Below are 15821 nucleotides of genomic sequence, written 5' to 3' on the forward strand. Positions count from 1 at the left end.
TACGTACAGTGTTCTTGGAAGCAGTGAGGTTTTGTAGAGCTCCACAGCACGCCTCCAGTGTGGCTTCCTTCGTACTGTAGCTCAGCAGAGTCAGGTACAGTTGCAGTGACTTTTTATGGTACAGCCAACTCACACCCTTAGGCTCCTTCTTATCCATTGATGGAAATGAAATGTCCTAATACAAAAAGAACTGTGATTAGTGATGCGCCCATCATTATTTTTCAAACCAGATTACATTTTGTCTTTGTTTACAGCGGTTACAGGCGCGCAATGAATCTCAGTATAGGCGAGGCTGTAAAGGATTCATTTTATCCTTCGCAGTCAAGAGAAAGATTAGGTTTTTTGCATTTTGAGGTTGCATTAATATTGACAGAGGTTTGAGCGAGATGGGGAGTAGTGATGATGTTACTGTGTGCTGAGGTGAAAGTGCTGCAAACTTCCGCCATACAATATAGTTCTCATTTTTATCCGCTTAAAAAAAATCACCCCTAGTGTCTGGGAGTAAATGCGTTCTATATCTAAGACTATACGAGACTGAAGGACACCGGGTCGGATACAGCGAACTTGCAAGTGGGGTATTCTTCCTACAGACGGTAGGGGCGGGCGAGAGAGTCTTCATTCGTCATGTAATGAGTCATTTAACCATAAACCGACTTACGAAGATGATTTATTAACATAAAAATGCTGCCTTGTGTCCCTTTAAATAGGGAAAACATAGAAGTGTTTGGCGGCTTCTAAATTCATCCCTGTTTGGATCCTAAGGAATGAATGGTGCTAGGCTAAATGCTAACACATTTACGACGCGCTGTTTAAAGATTAAGTGCACGCATTGAAAAAGATAGGTCTGTATTAATCGTCTAAGTTGAGGTAAGAACATAGTAAATATTGAAAAAAGGTGGTATATCCCATTAAACATGAAACCACTTAAAAGGAACAGAATGTAAGAAATTTATATCAATTAATCATAAAATTACCCTGATATGTCACTAGACATTAAGAAATCATTTTCATTTCAAATACTTTTATCACTGACAACAGTGGTCTGGCCAGGATATTGTCATTTAAAAAGTGGAGTTGCAGCCCTCAACTGATGTTTATGTTGTCATTTTGCGTTTTGGCCACTAGTTGTGTGATTGCAGTACCAGTTTTAGCCACAAGGTTTGTGATTGCAATACCAGTTTTGGCCACAATCCTTCTTCTTCTTCCTTTATTTCTTAACGCCATTCCAGCATCTACGGCTATATTCATGGCGAGAACCAGGTAATCCAAACACAAGTTTATTCAGACAAGTTGATTTGTACACAAGTTGGGGGAGGGACAATTTGGTATCTCCAATTTGCCTAACTTGCGTGTTTTTGGCCTGTGGGAGGAAACCAGAGTGCCCGGAGTAAACCCACCCTGACACAGGGAGAACATGCAGAAACTCCGCACTCCCCGGGGCTCAAACCGAGAACCTTCTTGCTGTGAGGCAACAGTGCTACCCACTGAGCCACTGTGCCGCCCCGGCCACAATCCTACATACTGTTCCTTTAAACTTGGAACCGCCAAACACATGGAAACCTTTGCCGAAAGGGTTGCCTTCTAAATTCAATACATATCCATGCTGGTGTCATGGTGTTCAACTTATTGAAGTTAGTTGACCAGTGAAGTGTTTTAGGACCTGCAATTGTAGTCTTTTTTTTTTTTACAGGAAAAGCTCGTACCTTTTGAATCTTGGAGTTCTTGGGGCTGAATAAGCTCTGTTTGCTTGTGTCTTGTGGGAATTCATCTGGGATAGAAAAAGACTCCGGAGCCTCCGTCTCCAGATGGAAGCTTAAGTTATGAAGTACACAGACACAGTTTTCCAACGTCTGCTTCCAGCGTCGCAAAAGAACAGAAGGACACTCAGGTCACATCTATGTACCACTACATTTTTGGCAATATATACAGTGGGCTTTGATTTTGTTTTCCCTTCATAATAAAAAACTTCATTTAAAAACTGCATGTTGTGTTTACTTGTGTTATCTTTGATTAATATTTAAATTTGCTACATGATCTGTAATATTAGTGTGACAAAATAAGAATTCAGAAAGAGGACCAACACTTTTTAAAAGTGTTGCAATATTTGTTTTGATTTTCATTTTTTATAATATGTAAAAACAGTTATATGTTTAGGATCTGTGTGTTTCAGATGTCAGATCTCTCCAACCCTGCTCCTGGTAAGCTACCGTGCTGCACACTCCAGATTTGTGGACCTCCTCAGAGTCCACGCTTTGATGACATCATGTAGTCCAGACTTTAGGGACCCTTGATGCGAGTCCACCAAAGTTGTATTTTGGGACAGACTCGAGCGTTGCGCCGAAAATAGGAAAAGAAGTTGCCCATCAGTGTGAACTCCTCCCTTCTGTCATCTGATTGCTCTTTGGCAAGGACTCCTGGGTTGGTAAAGTGCGTGAATCCTGCTGCAGACCACAACAAGCGTGCAAAGGGGGCACTGATGAGCACAGTTCAGAGCGTAAAAATGACAGATGGGACACCCTATGGACTCGTAGACTAAGCGAGCACGCGCAATTTAAGGCCACGAGACCAAGTGCGCCATTTGGAACGGGACCAGATTTAACCCAGCTCCAACACACCTGTAATTATCAAGCACCCCTGAACACCTTGATTAAGTGCTTCAGCTGTGTTTGATTGAGGTTGGGGCTAAAATCTGCAGGACTGGAGATCACCAGGAGCAGAGTTGGAGACCTACACATCAATGAGGCATCATCTGAAAAGTAGCCATATCATATATAAAGAGTTTGGTTCCAAAACCTGAATTTTGTCAATACATGTTTATTATTATGTTATCATGTTTTTATTGTGCTACTTAGCTGTATTAATTTAGTCATGAAGGTTCAAATCAAAACAAACCAACTGCAGTTTGATATATTTGTCCATCTGTCATATATGTCCATCAACACCAACCTGCCAAAAGGGACTACGGATGAAAATTTGTCAAATACTGGCTAAATCTGGGGCATTTTACATATCTATGTATAGACAATAATACAAAATAATAATAACAATAATACAAAATATTGGAATATTGGGGAAAAAATCTCATTTTGGAAACAAATTCTTCATTCAAAAATGTTTTTTTCATTAGTAATATGTGTTGCTAAAGACTTCATTTAGACAACTTTCTCAATATTTTGATCTTTGCACCCTCAGATTGTAGATTTTCAATATTTGTATATCAGCCAAATATCGTCCTATCCTTACAAACCATACATCAATGGAAAGTTTCTTTATTCAGCTGTCAGATAATGTATACATCTCAATTTGACCCTTATGACTGGTTTTGTGTTCCAGGGTCACACATGTTAGTTTTTACATCGATATGAATAATAAAGAAACCCCAGATAATTAAAGAAACATGTTCCTAGAGATGACTGTAAATAAACAAAGAAGAATGGCATGATAACCTTGTCGTCATGTTCGTATCTTTCCACCTGGGACTTAACGTATGTCATGAGAGAGTCGATCAGGCCTGGGCAGTTTCTCATCGCTATCCTTTCTTCCTCAGACGCGCTGCTAAGGTTTCTGTAAAAGCAAAACAACAGACTGGCATTATTACAAACTACAGCCAGTGGACACTAGGGTGACCAGATGAGATTGACTGAAATTCGGGACGGGGGGCAGACGTCAGCGGGGGGGTGGGGGGGATTTGGTTTGCAGATCATCCAATAATAGTTTTATTTATTTATTTTATTTAATAATAAAAGATAATGAATTTCAAACTGAACCAATCATATTAATAAGTGCATATGCATATAAATAAATTGATATAATACGTAGGCTATAGAAGTATTATACTTCATACAATAATAGTTATATCATCCGATTCTTTTCTATATTAAATGTACTTATAAAAGAGACAATGAATTTCAAACTGAAGTTACTGAACCAATCATATTTTTATTAATATAAGTACATATACATTTATATAATACTTAAAGAAGTAGTTTTTTTAACACAGTGCCTCGCCCTCGATCAATCTGACTCCTTCACGCGACTGACTGTCACTGCCTGCGCTTTCAACTGTCCTCGCGGCTGCTGTAACTTTCACTCTCTTAATCTACTCTATAAAACAAAAAGAGGACAAAAAGCTCATATTGTCTTTGTGCATATAAACAAATTAGAAAAATAAATAGAAACAATACAAGTATAAATTCACACTTGAGCTATAGCCTACCGAGGTTGTGGAGCGGAAGTTTTAACTATATATAAAAAAAGATGCTGCAGCCAATGAGCAGCCGGCGGGGGCTAGCTGCAGGATGACTCAAACTCCTCGCGCATGTTTTATCATACAACAACTACTCAAGATTTTGAATAAGTTTAATTTTCAGGGAAATTCGGGAGCAGATTCGGGATTAAGATTTTGCTTCAGTATAATTTTCGGGACAATTAGAGCAGAATTCGGGACAGCAGCTGTCCAGAATTTTTTGGGAAGTCTGGTCACCCTAGTGGACACTGTTTGAACAAACAAGCGGATGATGTGGGACGATCTGTGACATCAGTAGGGTTTGAAGGAAGGAGATAATCTCCAATAATAAAAAACTAGCAATTAACCTCCCCAAAATTTAAATGAAAACATAGGACGTTTAATGTTCCCCAATTTTTAAACCAAATCTACAACCTTGGATATCAGGGTTCACTGTCACGCAATAAGTGTACAGCAGTACAATTCAATGGACACATAAAACACATTAAAACAGGCCTGGTGTGACTGCCCCCCCTGAACTGAGGGTAGTTACGCCACTGGCACGTTTCAAAAGTATACCCACAATGCAACAGTATATTAGGTTTGGGCTGGACTGGTGAACTATTTAAAGACAAAAATTCACTGGCCACAAAAAAAACCTAGAACAAATAACTAGAACAATTTATGAACAATTTGTTGCGTTATCATTTTATGATTGTTGCTTTACCTTTACTTTCATTGCATTGTTTTATTGTTTCTTTAAGTGACATAAAAACGACAAAAAGTTCAAATTATATGTTTTGGTAATCAACAATATGCCACAATTCACTTGATAAGACTGAACATGTATTGAACCAAGAACTTTATCAAGAAACAGGATATCCAATTTTCTGCCAACCGCCTCTAGCAAAACCCTTTAATAACTTTCCAACCTCTGCAATCTTTGTTGTAAGCCCAACGTGGTAACTTGCTCCTTATTCCTGAAGAAGCCTGTTGAGAAATTTTACACCGCTTGGAAGTTTTTTGCACAATATCCAATTCATCAAATTTATAATATATGACCCCTTTAAGAAAGCAAATTTTGGTATTTGGGCTAAGATCATTGGGCTAGTTTTGATATGCAGATATAGCAACGCCATGCAGACCAAGCAAGAATCGATCATCCTGAACAGATAAAACATGGCACAAAAATCTGAATCAAGAAATAGCTAAAAGCAGAGTTTTGGAGGAGGCGTGGCTTTGGAGAGCGATCTGAAGGAGGGTGGGATGGTGCTTTCCAGGATGCTTTCTATTCACTAAACAGCTGCTGGAAAACAGAACAAGCTAATGATGCCAAGTCTTCAAAGCACACGTAACATCTAAAAGAAACATCATGCCTTTTGACAAGCTAACAGAGCCAATATCCTTGTGTGCTACCCTACGGCGCTTTTGGTTTGACCAAAGTTTGAGTCATATGGGCTTGTATTTTTCTGACTCCTGTTCACCTGCCTCTCTCTCACATATACAGTTTTCTGTCTCACTGCCCTATCCAAATAAAAATGCCACAAAGAATTAATTTGACAAATCTAAACCCACTATTTTGGACACTTAATAAAACAAATAGTCTCAGCCTCAGACATCATCCCCATGTCTGATTCATAAGACTCGAAACACTTCAGAAGTTTTGAAGTTGTCATCTGATTGAGTAGGAACATCAACTTCACATTTTCAGTTGTTACTGGATGCTTTACATGTCATGGTCTCTTAAGTAAAAGCCCTCTGCTGTGGAGGCCAGACCTTCTACCATCAGTCTGAATTAGAAATCAACTTTATTGTATCAATGTGCCCAATGATATAAGCCCAAATGCATATTCATAAGTATCTCAATAGATATTTTTATTAAACTATTTAACGCCCATCCGTGTGCCACAGAAGAAAAATGTTCTGAGGGGTGATCCGACAACGCTCTAATTGGTTAGACAACTAGCAACTCTCACCTTATACAGCCGGTGGTGTTTTCGAAAACCTCAGGCTCGATATGCTTGTCAGTGCTGTCGGTGTTGCTGACAGGCCACCCGCTGTATGGGACCACAATGCTTTCTGTGAGCTGGGGCAGGACACTTTTAACGAGCTTTGGCTTCAGATCATTAGCCGAGGACAGATTCCACAACAAACCTACAGTATAACACGGACATTACGTCACACTTATATAGTTCAAGTATAACACGTTTATTTTCTTAAAAAAGCATTTCATCCATAAACTTAAATGCACAATATTAGTATCACTTGAAATACAAATAAAAATGTGATCCTTGACCACAAAACAAGTCATAAGTATTTTTTTGAAATTGAAATTTATACATCATTGATGTATGGTTTGTTAGAATAGGACAATATTTGTCCGAGATGCAACTCTGAGAGTGCAAAAAGCAAAATATTAAGAAAATTGCCTTTAAAGTTGTTCAAATGAAGTCCTTAGCAAAAGCATCCACTCACAGAAATGAAGTCTTGATATATTTACAGTAGGAAATGTACAAAATATCTTCATGGAACGTGAACTTTACATAATATCCTAATGATTTTTAGCATAAAAGAAAAATCAATAACCCGTACAATGTATTTTTGGCTAATGCATTTAGCCAAATCGTGTATCTCTTATTTTTTATCGTGTATCTCTTATTTTTACATTTTCTTTTTTCTCTTTTATATATTGTTTTCTCATTTCTATGTAAATCACTTTGAATGATCTCTGTGTATGAAATGTGAATAAACTTGCTTGCCTTGCCTAATGCTACAAATATAGCCATGTGACTTAAGACTGGTTTTGTCGGCCAGGGTCACATATGACACACAAACAAACAGAGCAGTTGTACAAATGTCCACATTTACGGAAAATCACACTATACCACTTCCTGCAGTACGTTTACATTTTTGCATATGGCAGACACTTTCCAAAGTGTCTTACAGTACACTTAATATAAGTTTGTGTACCCTAGGAAATTGAATTTATTGCGCTGCTAATGCAATGTTCTTCCAAATTAACCACAAGAAAAGGAACAACAATGCATAGTATGTATACTGTACACAATATTCCCAAAGTATTTCCACATTTTGCCAAAGCGACTTGCAGTACATTTAATATCACTTTGTATTCCCTGGGAATTTAAATTTATTGCACTGCAAATGGGATGCTCTTCCGAATGAAGTAAAGTACAGGAACAGCAATATAAAGTTAGAGTCTGTATACGGTACACAATATTCCCAAAGTATTCCCACACTTTTCCAAAACGACTTACACTACATTTAAAATCAGTTCGTGTTCTCTGGGAATTTAAATTTATTGCACTGCAAATGCGATACTCTTCCGAATGAAGTACAGTACAGAAACAACAATATATAGTTATAGTATGTATACTGTACACAATATTCCTAAAGTATTCCCACACTTTCCCAAAGCGACTTGCAGTACACTTAATATCAGTTTGTGTTACCTCGGAAATAGGCTTGTCGCGATAGTCGGTGAAACGGTGATAACCGGTGCTTCAGCCTCTCACCGGTTAGATCACTTGCCCACCACGACACCGTCTTTCACCGTCGTTTTGATATTTTCGTGTAATTAAATCATTTAGTTTCGTTAGAGAGAGCAAACCCTTACAACTGAATGTGTCTCCTGCCTGAATTCAGCGGAGCTGAACGCGCGTCACGTCACAGAGCAGCAGGTGTCAGATTTCATTTATTTCTGTCAGAGTTTGCGAGGCGAGCTGACTGACCAGATGATGACAGAAGCTGCGTGCTTACTCGTTTTTGTTATAATATACATATATGATGTTTAATATAAGCGAGATCGTTTTGTTGTTGTGTTTTTCATCAAGAAAAATATTAAACCCATCATTCAAGCAGCGCTTTTATGGATATTTGTATGAATATTGTACACCATATGCAAATTGTCTGTTTGCAGGGAATACTCAAGTTTATAAAATGTATAGTTTACAACAAGAACACTGGAATATCAAAGCAGTGAATTTTCTTATAACCAATTATTTCTTTAGAGTTTTGAAGAAACAGAACGAAAAGCCAATATTTCATTTAAGATAATAAATAGATTTAATCAAATGAGTTCATACGTCAACAAAATATATAAACGGCAGTCATCTAATATTTTTGAGAATTACACAAATCATCTTTAATTGACGTTAATAAAACTTTGGTCTTACCAGTGAGGTGTTTCTGGGTTTCCGTGTCGTTACTGGATGCAAGCACATTCCTAATGACTTCTAATCCTCCACAACTCTCCACCTGGAGCTTGTTCCTCAGGTCTTTAAAGACCACGTTACGTAGTGCAGCAGCCGCCGTCTGTTGCAGCTGAGTATTGTCAGTTTTCAAAAGCTGAATGAGAACAGGAATCCCTCCCAAGCGCCAAACCTTCCAGAGAAGCCAAACACAATCAATTATTCAGACGCTCACAATCTTGAAAACTGAACTGAAAAACTGTTGTGTCAAAGTCTGTGTTTGGTACTTTCATCATGTAATACTTTTTTTCTTAAATTTAGAAAATATGGATTTATGTGTTTAAAACAAAAGCAAAAAACCAAGAGCAAGCACAAGAACAGGAGGCTCGTCATTATTAACACCATATTATTGTCATGATTCTGCTCTCTTGTCCTTGTTTTACTCTTTTGCTGAGTTCAGACTGCACGATTTTAGCCCTGATTTTGACTCGCTGACATGGTTTTGAGAAATTGCAGACAAATGCCCGAAATCAAAGGCAAATCGGTGCTGGTGTATGCAAGTGACAATCACACAGTGTGAATTATCAAACACGCGATCTGAGAGAATCGCTGACATATCGGAGACACCTGTGAGATATCTGGCATGCTAAATATCTGGACCTGTCGGCGATTCAAAATCATGCCGTGTGAAATGTTTTCTGACTGAAAATAACGTTGATGATGACCTACAGCCAATAAGAGGGAAACATAAAGGGCAGCTGGAAGTTCGGGGAGGAGTTATGATCCCAGTCCCACGGTCTTGCATCGCAACCTTGCGTTGTTTCCTTGGGTGACTTCTTGCATGCGTTTGTTTGGTTGTGAGACTTTGGCCCAAATGGCACACTCCGGACTTTTGGACCTCCTCAGAGTCCACACTTTGATGACATCATGTAGTGCAGACCTTAGGGACCCTTGACGCGAGTCCAAGGCTGCGCTCCACCCAGTTTTAGACACGCACTCGCAAACTTCCGTAAACACTTTCCCTTGGGGGAATCCCTGTCGCCATTTTGAAGTGCGTTCCACTTTGTCGAGTGAACAAGGGAAGTTTATATGGACAGACCATCGCTCCCTTGTTTTTGACAGAGTACACTTCAGGCAGCTCCATATACCACAATGCAACACGATTGTGACGTCACTTCAGCAGCTCGCGCTTTGCACGTCTCAAATGATGGAGGGGGCGGTCTCAACTTTCTGTGTGATCAAGGGCTTAGTGCGATCCACATTTATCCAGAAGTGCGCCATTTGGGACAGGTTGAATATATTACACAAATGTCATAAAACTCTTTTTTTATGTAAAATCTTTCAAGTTATGCATTTATTTTATTTTTTTATTACCTCAAGCCTTGCAGTCGGGCTACCAACATGCATCTCCGCCCTGCCCATCGAGTTAACTTGACTTATAGGGAGGAAAGATATATTTAAATGCTTATGCATTCTCTCACAGATTTGGATGAGTAATTGTGGTGTTCGAAACTCAGGAATCGGGTGTTTAAATTGTATTTAAATGCGTGCACCTGTTTACTTTCACGATTGCGCAAAGCCGCGAACTGTACAGAAAACAAGCAGTACTGATTAGTCATTGACGATCTGAATCTGTTGGGCAAAATTGCCTCCAACATCGTCCGGTCAGTCATTACTGTCCTCATGTAAAAAATGAAACCTCCCGCAGCAAGCTTTAAAGTCATGTAGATTGCATGTGCAGTGAAAAGAATTAGGAAAAAAGCTACAGTATGTGTGACTTCGTGCAGAACTCACGACAGTAGCCCTTATTTTTTGATTGAAAATGATCCAATCTGTAACTGGAACATCATTGTATGATCCAAACTGTGAGTTTTGTGACCCATTGAACCACTATTAAATGGTGAGTATATGCAGTGCGAAGATGAGCAGGACAGTTTGCTTGCATGGAAATCCAGATCATTTTTTTGTTAAAAAACAACAGCATCAAAAACACCACAGGAATAGCAGAGCAAACATTGTGGCCAGTGGACCTATAGGCTTTTTTTCAAAAATACGACTTTATGATGCCGTTTTGGGTTTCAACTGAAATTCAACGAATTTCAACTGACCTCATTTTTGGTAATGTCCTCTGCAAAGGTGTGATGCTGTATGAATGATGCTCCACACAGCTGATATCTGTCGTCTGATCGTTTGAGGTACTCCACCGCATCCTTCAGAGTGATGCCAGCAAAAGCTGCTGTGAGATCATTTGTACTAAATGGAGAACAAAGAGATTTAATGACATCAATGAGTTAAAACTGCATTGCGTGCAGAATGTGTGCAGCGAAACAAAATGGGGATAAATAAATGGTTAAAGCAGAACTGAACAGAGTCTGTGTAGTCACAGAGACTTCACTGTTGGATGCTGCTGTATTTTCCAGTCAGGACTGTAAATATGCAAAATGCACAACACGATATCCCAGGGTTTTGTAATGTACAGTGTGTAACATCCGATTATGAACACCAAGAGTATGAGCAGTGTCAAACCAAGGACTGCATTTACCTGGGGTTTAGAAAAATTTGTGATTAACTATTTCAAGTAAGTAAAGCCCTAAAGAATGCTGACAGGAATTTTATAACAAAATACATGGAACACAGTTAATGTCACATACAAAGAGCAACTGAATTAACAAGAAGTAAATGGACTGCATTTATATAGTGCTTTTAACAGACCTGTGGCCATCCAAAGCGCTTTACAATTAGCCTCACATTCACACACACATTCATTCACTGACCGGCGGTGTCAGCCATGCAAGGCGCCAGCCAACTTGTCGGAGCACTTGGTCCGGTGGAGCCGGGGATTGAACCACCAACCTTCCGGTTTGTAGACAACCTACATGAACCACTGAGCCACTGCCACTGAAGTGAATCCCTACTATTGCCTGTTAGGCGGCATTAACACTGCATGTTTGAAGTGACTCAATTCAATTTTTCCCCTCATGTGGCTCAGATCAGATATGACCCACAAACGTGTACGAAGGCAAAAAAAGCGCATATATTTCAATATTCTCTGATCGGTTTCAGGCCATATTCATATGTGGAAATAAATCAGATATGAATCGGATACATGCCTTCGTGTCCGCAATGTAAGCGGACAGATTGGATATTCCCATCTCAAGACGGTCATGCGTCACTGAAAATGCAACGCTGGCAAATGACATCAACTCAAATGGACACCAACCACGATCACATGACTCTTTTTAGCAGCGCAATGGAAAAAACGATGACTTTAGTGCTGTAATGTTAAAGTTGTATGTCTTGTTACAGAAAAAAGCTTTATATTCTTGTATAATAATTTTGTCTGTGTCCATTGCATATCGTGACATTTTACTTCCTCTGGTTTAAGCTGTCCTGGGTCAGTATGTCTACCTTGAATTGTTTCACTTAAGTTTTTAGTGTAAATGCAGATATCGGATACAAGTCGCTTTTAAAAGATGATCTAAGCGAGTCGTCCAAAAAATTAGATACAGGCAACAAATCGGAATTGGGCATTAAGATTTGCAGTGTAAATCCAGCCTTATAAATACTGTAGTATGCAAGATAAAAGTCTCCCAAAGCCAATTGCTTGAACAACTGCTTGTGTAACCACAGGTTTAGGGTTCGGGTGTAAAATGCGATTTTTATTGCAAATGCAAAAAATGTTGTCAGTAATATTCAGGGTTCCCACACCTTAGTTGACTTTAAATTCAAGAACCTTTCAAGGACTTTCCAGGTCCAATACCCCCAAATTCATGAACTAAATGTGGGGACGCATTTCAAGTGAGAGCAAGGTAACATCGTGTTACCTTTTAAGATGCATTGTTACAGTTCCCTTTGGAGGGAACTCGCGCTGCGTCACTGCAGTGACACTTTGGGGACGCCTCCAGGGGGTAAGTGCGTCTGAATGTGTATATTAGGGATGCATAACGATTAATCGCGATTAATCTATAGCAGAATACAAGTTTTTGTTTACTACATATACAACCCCAAAACAGAAAAAGTTGGGACACAGTAGAAATTGTGAGTAAAAAAGGAATGGAATAATTTACAAATCTCATAAACTTATATTTTATTCATAGTAGAATATAGATAACATATCAAATGTTGAAAGTAAGATATTTTGAAATGTCATGCCAAATATTGGCTCATTTTGGATTTCATGAGAGCTACACATTCCAAAAAAAGTTGGGACAGGTAGCAATAAGAGGCCAGAAAAGTTAAATGTACATATAAGGAACAGCTGGAGGAGGACCAATGTTTAGGAATAGAAATGTTGTCCTATTCTTGTCTAATACAGACTTCTAGTTGCTCAACTGTCTTAGGTCTTCTTTGTCGCATCTTCCTCTTTATGATGCACCAAATCTTTTCTGTGGGTGAAAGATCTGGACTGCAGGCTGGCCATTTCAGTACTCAGATCCTTCTTCTATGCAGTCTTGATGTTGTAATTGATGCAGTATGTGATCTGGCATTGTCATGTTGGAAAATGCAAGGTCTTCCCTGAAAGAGACGACGTCTGAATGGGATCATATGTATCTAGAACTTGGATAAACCTTTCAGCATTGATGGTGCCTTTCCAGATGTGTAAGCTGCCCATGCCACACGCACTCATGCAACCCCAAACCATCAGAGATGCAGGCTTCTGAAAAGAGCGCTAATAACAACTTGGGTTGTCATTGTCCTCTTTAGTCTGGATGAAATGGCATCCCAGTTTTTCAAAAAGAACTTCAATTTTTGATTCGTCTGACCACAGAACAGTTTTCCACTTTGCCAAAGTCCATTTTAAATGAGCCTTGCCAAGGGAAAACGCCCGTGCTTCTGGATCATGTTTAGATATGGCTTCTTTTTTGACCTACAGAGTTTTAGCTGGCAACAGCGAATGACACGGTGGATTGTGTTCACCGACAATGTTTTCTGGAAGTATTCCAGAGCCCATGTTGTGATTTCCATTACAGTAGCATTCCTGTATGTGATGCAGTGCCGTCTAAGAGCCCGAAGATCACGGGCATCAAGTATGGTTTTCCGGTCCTGACCCTTACGCACAGAGATTGTTCCAGATTCTCTGAATCTTTGGATGGTATTATGCACTGTAGATGATGATTACTTCAAACTCTTTGCAATTTTTCTTTGAGAAACTCAGAAAACTATTTTTCGCCGCAGCATTGGGGGAATTGGTGATTCTCTGCCCATCTTGACCTCTGAGAGACACTGCCACTCTGAGAGGCTCTTTTTATACCCAATCATGTTGCCAATTGACCTAATAAGTTGCAAATTGGTCTTTCAGCTGTTCCTTATATGTACATTTACATTTTCTGGCCTCTTATTGCTACCTGTCCCAACTTTTTTTGGAATGTGTAGCTCTCATGAAATCCAAAATGAGCCAATATTTGGCATGAGATTTCAAAATATCTTACTTTCAACATTTGATATGTTATCTATATTCTACTGTGAATAAAATATAAGTTTATGAGATTTGTAAATTATTCCATTCCTTTTTTACTTACAATTTCTACAGTGTCCCAACTTTTTCTGTTTTGGGGTTGTATGTGTGTGAACTATGTATAATAACTTTATATAGATAAATGCCCACACATGCATATATTGTGTACATATGTATATACATTTGTATAACTTTATTATATATAAATACTTAATATATAAATATACATTTTTTTATTATACATGCATGTGTGCATATAATCATTATAAACAGTTCACACACACATATATGATGTAAACAAAAACTTTCATTTTGCTATAGATTAATCGTTATGCATCCCTAGTGTATATCAAATTCAACCAATGGTGTGGCTTAATGACAAAGACAGGGGGAACCAGGAAGTATATCGCTATCTCAAATATTGCCAAAGTCGGCATTACAGGGGCGCAGGGAGTATGGCAAGGGAGACGCAGTGTCTTGTTCCCTTCTCAGAGAACTACAGTTACATACATAACCTGAGACGTTTTCCTGTGTCAAAAATAACTATGCAAAAAAGCACTTTGGTATGAATCAACATTCACATACAGAAGATATAAGCATTTAAAGCGAACAGTTTAGCACGTGTGCTTAAAAAGTCTAGAATTTTTATGATATTATCCTACACTACACAGGAAATAATAATGATTTTTTTCCAGAAACTTCTTGCATAAAATTGATTCAAGCACTTTCAACGACATGTATCTATTTATGTTTATTTTCAAAAACTTCTTAGGGCCTTTAATTTTTTCCTTAAAGTGTTGTAAATGTCATGTAAAAATTGGGTCAATTTTACTTGCGATTACTTGCAGTTTAAATAAAAAAAAAAAAACGACACCTTGCACCTTTATCACCAAATTCGACTTTGTCACTGTATATTGTCTGCTCATCCTTTGTTTAAAATTTAGACAATTTAATTTCACTGTTTATACATATGAACATGAACACAGCTTGTCTGTAAATACAGTATGTGTAAGAGAAAAAAATAGGGAAGTAACATAGACGAAATCCCCATTTAGCCTAAGGCCGAGCCCGGAACCCTCTCCCTGCCAGGAAGCGCTCCGGGCTCAGGCCATTAACGAGATCGGAGCCCTCTACTTGGACAGCACGCTAAATACGCATATTTATAACCCTGTTCCGAATTATTTGTAAGTGTGAACTCGTGAATGAGTCAAGTTTAGTCACTATGCCATCCTTGTTTTTGATTGTTTGAGAACAGAAAATGGAAATGAGAACAGCTTTTTTGGGCATTCAACTGTACGAGATGCAAAATATCTGTAGGACAGACATGCAAATATGACATTATGACTTCAGGAATATGTTAATGAGTAAATGATCTAGCAAATAGGTCCACCACCATCAGTCTCACAAAATCTTGTTGGAAACATTACAGAATCTGCCACACTAGATTTTAAATAGACCTAACAGGTTATCACATTTCATAGAAAAAATTTAGCAAGTTGCTAAAGCATAAGTTGGTTACACTGTCTTACTGCAATAAACTACAGACTTTCCCTATTGGCAATGAAACACACGCTTTTAGTACATAGTATAATTATGTGAACTGAGCCAGAGCCAATATGTATTTTCCTCATAGGCATTTTTTGAACACTTACCTCAACGCTTCTGATTTGCTCCTGGGTTTTGTCAACGAATGTGATGAGCCGGAAGATTTCACATGATAGGTTGCGGCACGTGATAGGTTGCCCCTCTGGGTCATTACGGGGGCTGCGTGATTTAAGGTGGGATCACTGCCACTGGGCTTTATGCCATTGAATGGTGTCTCCATTTGCATTTGAGATTCAAACTGGCTGGTGCTCTGAATCTGTCTTCTCACGGTTTTGCGCACAGATTCGCTATAGCCATTCTGAGGGAAAAAAAAGAAAAAAAGTGCATT

General features: G+C 38.7%; 1 protein-coding gene across 1 annotated transcript in view; it reads right to left on the reverse strand.

Annotated features, from left to right (window-relative positions):
* Positions 1-15821, reverse strand: part of pkp1a (plakophilin 1a) — a 40654-nt gene that overhangs the window by 12716 nt on the left and 12117 nt on the right. The window contains exons 3-9 of the mRNA XM_065286384.2: positions 15541-15791; positions 10542-10686; positions 8419-8626; positions 6202-6379; positions 3447-3564; positions 1704-1850; positions 8-175 (exon numbers count right to left, since the gene is read on the reverse strand). Coding sequence (XP_065142456.1) covers positions 8-175; positions 1704-1850; positions 3447-3564; positions 6202-6379; positions 8419-8626; positions 10542-10686; positions 15541-15791 — 1215 coding nt within the window. The remainder of the gene's footprint in view (positions 1-7; positions 176-1703; positions 1851-3446; positions 3565-6201; positions 6380-8418; positions 8627-10541; positions 10687-15540; positions 15792-15821) is intronic.

Source organism: Paramisgurnus dabryanus, chromosome 21 (assembly GCF_030506205.2).
Source record: "Paramisgurnus dabryanus chromosome 21, PD_genome_1.1, whole genome shotgun sequence".
NCBI lineage: Eukaryota > Metazoa > Chordata > Actinopteri > Cypriniformes > Cobitidae > Paramisgurnus > Paramisgurnus dabryanus.